Here is a 6,000-nt window from a genome sequence, read left to right as displayed (position 1 = left end):
AAGTCCCACAAGGGTAGGCGGTGCTGCTGCCGCTAAGGACAGGAGATCTTCAGAGGCTGGAAGGCCTTGCAGGGAAGGCTGGACATCTTATCACTTGAGTGCGTGCCACCAAGCAGTAAAAATAGGGATGTTTTGAATACCAAAGGGAGAGTAGATGCCTCCCACAAATTGATTCCAACAGATTCAAATCCAGCCCTGTCTCTCCATGGAGTCCTGGCCATGAGCTGTACTGGTTGAGCTGTTATGTTAAAAGTAACTGCAGAGATGCTGACTCTGCCCAATTCCTCGGAATAAATGGGATTAACAGTGCCCCAACCCTCCCCACCCTTACCCGTACACAGGGTTTGAGTCCATGGACAGGGAGAGTGTCCCCTGGGATGCAGGGAAGCCCATGTGTAGAGCTGATCACATAAGGTTGGTCAAGTAGCTCAGACGCTGGTGCTTGCTGCAGCTTAGGACTTGCTGGCCTGCCCTCTCTCCATGATGAAGCTAGTTTGGGGGAGGGGTGTTTATTTCATTGATATTAAAGTGAACAAACAAGAACATTTAGCCATTAAATCCACACAAGCACGGAACAGCCAGGATATACCCTGGACATAGCCTGCAGTCTGGCTGGGCCAGCATGTTCCAACTGAGTCTCAGCCCTGCCTTGCCTCGCCACTCTTGGCGTCCATGTGCTTACTGGTCCTTTAGCTGCAGAGCGGCTTGCTGACTTCCATGGTGCTTTGGGAAGGCCTGGGCTTTGGAGTCTGGCCAACCTGGGTAGGATGCATGCCCTAGACTTAATGTGCTTGAGAGATGCGGTTTCTGCATCTACAAATTGGGAGTCACAAGGCCTGTCCCACTGGACTTGGGGAAATAAGTGAGATGATGCTTCTGGAGCACACAGCCCATTCCCCTCTCCTTTGCTCCCTGAGGTTATTAGAACAAGCCCCTTTCTCCCCAAAGCCTTTCATCTCCATAAATCTCTACATATCCCCTCTCTTGTCTCTACTCTGCTGGCTCATTTCTGTTCAATTTTCTGCTGACTCTGGATTCTTTTTTTTCTCCTGCCCCCTTGCTATCATCTCCCCTTCCACCCCAACAACCCTTCCAGACCTCCCTCTTCTCACCATGCCCCCGTATCCACTTACCCTCCTACTGCTGAACCCAGCAGTATGGGCTTTGGGTGGGGACCATGAGAGGGAGGCCAAGCCTTTGCTTTGGAGATGGAGGCAGCTCCCTCTCCTTTCCTTGACTCCCAGTGCCCAGGGTGATGATACAGCCCCCCATTCAGGCCTCCCCTGCCCCCTGCCTCCACCCCACCTCAGCTTGCAGAAGGCTGCATGGCCCGGGGGGGCGCCTACCTGCACCCACACTCCGCCACACTCATCCCCTCATAGTGGTACTTCAGGGTGGGGACCCCCATGTCATCCTTGTAGAGGATGGAAATGGGGCTCAGTTTGGTGGGCACACAGCAGGCCTTGCCGACCTTCATGGGGAACTTGAGATGCACCAGGCTCTGCACAATGGCATGCTTCGTGGGCGTCACGTCGTCAGCGAGGGGGAAGAAGCAGCCCCCTTTGCATTCATAGGCATCATATTCCTTGGGCGCGATGATCCAGCTGTCCCAGCCAATGTCCTCGAAGTTGACCCGCAGTGAGGTCTTCTGGCAGTGGTTGCTTGCCCCAGCGCTTCTCTTGCGCCTGGTTAAGGATGCCAAGGTGCCCACGTGGCCTTCGGGCTCCTCCTGGTCAGCCAGGCTGCTCTTGGACAGACTCTTGAGTACATCCTCCTGCTCGTGGCTGATCATCTCCCTGAGCTCCAGCCTGGTCTCCTTGGACCCGTTGCTGCGGTCGTTGGAGAAGACGACAAAGAAGGGCAGGTTTCTGAAACCTGGGGGCACGCTGATGTCCAGCCTGTCACAGCCCTTCTGGTGACTCTCCACCCTCACTTCCAGTTTGTTTTTGCTCTTGGAGGCATCTGCCCTGACCCACCGCTTCACTGCACTGGAGACCTCGAAGGTCACCCAGCCTTCATCCCGAATGTCCTGGGAGACCAGGAAGGTCTTGGTTCCCGCAGAACTGTCCCTGCAATCTGCCCCGTCGAGGATGTCGTAAATCAGCATGTTCCCTTTCAGCTCGTGGGAGGCGTCCACGCTGTCTCGGCAGGACACGTAGAGCCGGAGCTCGGCCCGGGCAATCTGCTCGTGCCTGGGAATGGAGATGTTGAAGAGCAGGAGATGCTTCTGGAAGGGGAAGTCTTCCGAGGTGGTTATGGAAATGGCATCTGCAATGCAAATACATGTGGGAGGCCCCGGTTTCATGGCATCAAAGCCTCCAGTCTCCTGGTTTCCATGAATGGGGGTTGGGGGGCGAGTTACTGTGCATTTTTGGCCCTTTTCAATCTTGATTCAGTTTCCCCTAAGCCTTTAGGGTAAAAGGGTATTTTGAAAGGAGAATTGGGGGTCTTCCAAAGAAAAGTCAAGGCAGGAGATGCCTCGAATGGGGTTGACAGTTCTTAACTGTTTATGACTGCCCATTATGGGCCAGTCACTGAATGAGGAGCTTTACGGAATATGTTTCCATTTCATTCTCACTCCTACCCTAGGAGGGTCTAATTCCAGTTCTCCAGATGTGGACACGGGGGCTCAGAGCACTTAACTGCCAAAGTCTGCCCGTTTCACATGTACGTTGTTAAATCTTAAGGATTTAGACATCTGAAGGATTTAAACGCCCTTACCTGTTTCATGTAAACTTATGTCATAACTTAAGAAAAAAACTACCAAATAAACAAGACAGACAAAATCCCTGTCAACCTTAGAGTGAAGACCCCGAGTACGTGATTCTAAAGGGACGTTGAAATTACAACATTAGGACCGTGCTAGTTTCAGCAGCTGAAACAGTTTTAGAAATCATTTGGAATGGTGTCTTCCAAGCCTAGTGCATGTGCGTGATTTTCTTGGTGTTTTGAGGGGAAGAAAATTGGTCTCAGCTCTATTGGCATTTTAGGTAAAAATAGGGGCTTTCTGTTTAACAGTCAAATTGTCTCAATTTCTCCCTTCTTCTGTGGTGACATGTGGCCATTAGCAAGTTCTATTATGCCCTGGCCAGTTCACAAAGAGAAAAGGGACATGTCAATCTATGAGTGCCCAGGACGGGTCCATGTGAATGGGAAATCCTGTGCTGCTGTGAAAACTCACTAGGCTTTGGGGTCGGGCAGACTGAAGAACTGTCTCTGCCTCTCACCAGGGCTGTGACCTTGGAGTCCTGGATCTTGCCATGCCTCAGTTTCCTCATCTATAGAATGGGGGTCGTCTTGCCTTCCTCCCAGGGATAAAGTGAGACTTAACGAAATGCTGCGTGAAACTGACCCAATGTCTGGCCAATGCTCAATAAACGTTTCTGTCTCCCCCCTGCACCCCCTTCTTGCCCACGCCTGCCGCATGCTCTCACAAAGCATGTGCTCTCCTGGTTCCCTTACTCAGCCTACAAGCACCTCTTGGGCTCCTGGAAGATGTGACAAGCTGCCGCATGTTTGCATGGCAGGAGCTGTGGCAGCCCTCGAATGTGGCTTTGGGATGGCAATCAGACATCTTGGAAGCGAGTTCCCTCCCTCCTTCCCCGGGCTCTGACCCTGCCCAAAGGGAAGCCCGATTCCCACCCGCAGGTAAGCTGGGATCTGACCACAGGCGGCCCAGTGGCCGGCTCCCTGCTGAGATGGGGCCAGTGAGACAGCCCCAGGCTGCTGGACTCACAACTATGGGATTTAGGGGAAAAAAGCCAAAGAAGACCAGCTGGCCCTAAAGCGGGGTTCACCATTGTACCCCTGGGCCTGGCGGGATGCTGGCAGTATCAGGGTGACCCGTGACTGGCATTTTTTAAAAAAAAAACAGGTAAGTTAATCTAAACCCAGATTCTTCTTCTTTTGAGCAATCAGATGATCTGGCCCCACTGGGCAGGCATATGACCAAGCTGGCCAGCTGCTGGCACCTGGTTTACAGACCCGGGGTTGAAGCCTGGGGAACGGGGCGGGGAGGGCTCTGCGCTCTGGGCTGTTCAGGAGGGACTGGAGGGCTGGGTTGAAGTCATGCCCCTGAACCTCACCTCGGGCAAATTCCCTTTGCATCTCCAGCCTCATCATCCCTTCCGAAAATCATTTCACCCTACTTCCTGTGGGGTTGAAGCCAGTGAACTGCATTGCCCTGAGGCAAACATTTGCTAGCTTCTAGTCTTCCTAGACACTTATTTCAAACAAACATTAGTTCTTTTCCAAGCTTTTCTTTCAATGGTTTTTACCTGAATTTTAAAAAATCATGAGGGAGAAATAGAGCGTTCTTCAAACATGCCAGTTAGTAGGGGATTAAATAAGTTGAGTGTTTGTAAGTCAGAATGGGACAGAAGAGGGAGAGGGACAGGGAAGGGAGAAAGAGGAAAGGAGGGAAGGGAAGAAAAGAGGAGAGAAAGGAAGGGGAGAGGAGAGGAGAAAGGGAAAGGAAATGGAAGGGAAGGGGAAGAGAAGGGGATGGTAAGGGGAGAAAAGGAAGGGATAGGGGAGGGAAGAGGACCAGCAGGAAGGGAAGGGAAGGGGTATAAGAGATCCAAGAAGGAGAGGGAGCACTGTGAAGCAATGGGGCTCGCAGAACATTCTGCATTGACAGAAATGTTCTATGATCTGCATTGTCCCACCCAGTAACCATTAGCTACCCATGGTTATTAAGCCCCTGAAATGCACTTAGTGAAACTAAAGAACTAAAGTTAAATTTAGTTTTAGTTTAAAGGTTGGCTTTGTTGGCCTCCTGGGGCTGGTGGCCAACCCATGGGACGGTGCAGCCCGGGACCGCCGACCCCCACACCCTCCCCGCCCCGTGCAACCCCCGCCGTACCTTCCACGCTGAAGCTGCGCACGATGTTGGAGGCGGGCGTGGCCGACCTGTCAGAGGTGTACCTGTTGTACAGGTCAATCATGTACTGCGGCGGCTCTGCTCTGCTCCTGTCCTGGGCGGGGACCCCGCTCAGGTTGAGGCCGTGCAGGAAATCCACCCGCATATTCTCCAGAAGCATCTTCAGGTCGAAGCCCCCCACCCCCGGGGGGCCTCCACGCGGGCCCGGGGCCTTGGCCCCCCCAGACGCCCGCCCGTCGCCTCCCAGCGGCTTCCCCCGCACGCAGCAGGACAGGAGGGCCAGCGCGGGCAGGGCCGCCCGGAGACCCCCGCCACACATCTTGGGGAGGCGCTCTGGGCCCCCCGGAGCGGGGATGGCGGCAGCGCCCGGGTGCCTTAGCGGGCTCCGGCGCTGGCCCCGAGGTCCCGCATCGGCCTGCCGCTCCCGGCACAAGCTCTCCGCGCCGTCAGAGCGCGTCCCCCTCTCGCGCTTATCTGGCCCTCGCTGCCACGCTCGACCCCTTATCTAGCGACTCTCTGTGTTAATGAAGGCTCTATAAACATCTGCCCAGGGCGCAGGGCCTGGGGAAGGCCAGTGCACACTGTGAGGAATCCACATTCTCCGGGGGGTTATCGCCCCCTAATTAGGATTCCTTCCCATTTCCTTGCCAGCTCTTGTTCTGAGCAATCCTGGGGCCCGGGGGCGGGGGGCGGGGGTGGGGTGGGTGATGCATCCTCCATCTCTCAGGCCTCAGAAACTTAAAGCACCCAGGAAACAAGGGATACCAGAGAGGTTTCCGAATATAGAAGCAACAACACCAAACGCCTAGGGCCACAGACGCCTGCTGGGCGTGGAAGCAGATCCTGCCTCTGTGTGCCTCAGTTTCCTCCTTTGTAAAACCAGCCCTGGAGCATTAGGCCACATGCATGGATAGGGCATGTCTAATTAGATCTGGTGACAAAGACCCTCTGGTGACAAAGATGCCCTCTCTTATTCGTCCTTGAGCAATGACCTCATGGAATCTCTTTGAGCTTCTAGGTTGGCACCTGGAAACTGGGGCTCAGGGTATTTATTCCAGAAGATGGTGTTCAGGATTCAAAAGGATGGGGGTCTGAAGACTTCAGGGTGGTTCTCACAG

The 6,000-nt window shown here is 54.0% G+C and overlaps 1 protein-coding gene across 1 annotated transcript; it reads right to left on the bottom strand.

Annotated features, from left to right (window-relative positions):
- Window positions 1–1,273: 1,273 nt before the first annotated feature.
- GDF2 (growth differentiation factor 2) lies at window positions 1,274–5,201 on the bottom strand. The gene is made up of 2 exons (XM_077124369.1): window positions 4,865–5,201; window positions 1,274–2,268 (listed from the first exon to the last, which is right to left on the bottom strand). The coding sequence occupies exons 1-2, from the start codon at window positions 5,199–5,201 to the stop codon at window positions 1,343–1,345; spliced, it is 1,263 nt and encodes a 420-aa protein (XP_076980484.1). The 3' UTR covers window positions 1,274–1,342.
- Window positions 5,202–6,000: the final 799 nt, after the last annotated feature.

The sequence above is a fragment of the Tamandua tetradactyla genome, chromosome 13 (assembly GCF_023851605.1).
Source record: "Tamandua tetradactyla isolate mTamTet1 chromosome 13, mTamTet1.pri, whole genome shotgun sequence".
Classification (NCBI taxonomy): domain Eukaryota; kingdom Metazoa; phylum Chordata; class Mammalia; order Pilosa; family Myrmecophagidae; genus Tamandua; species Tamandua tetradactyla.
This window is presented reverse-complemented; position numbering and strand designations above follow the sequence as displayed.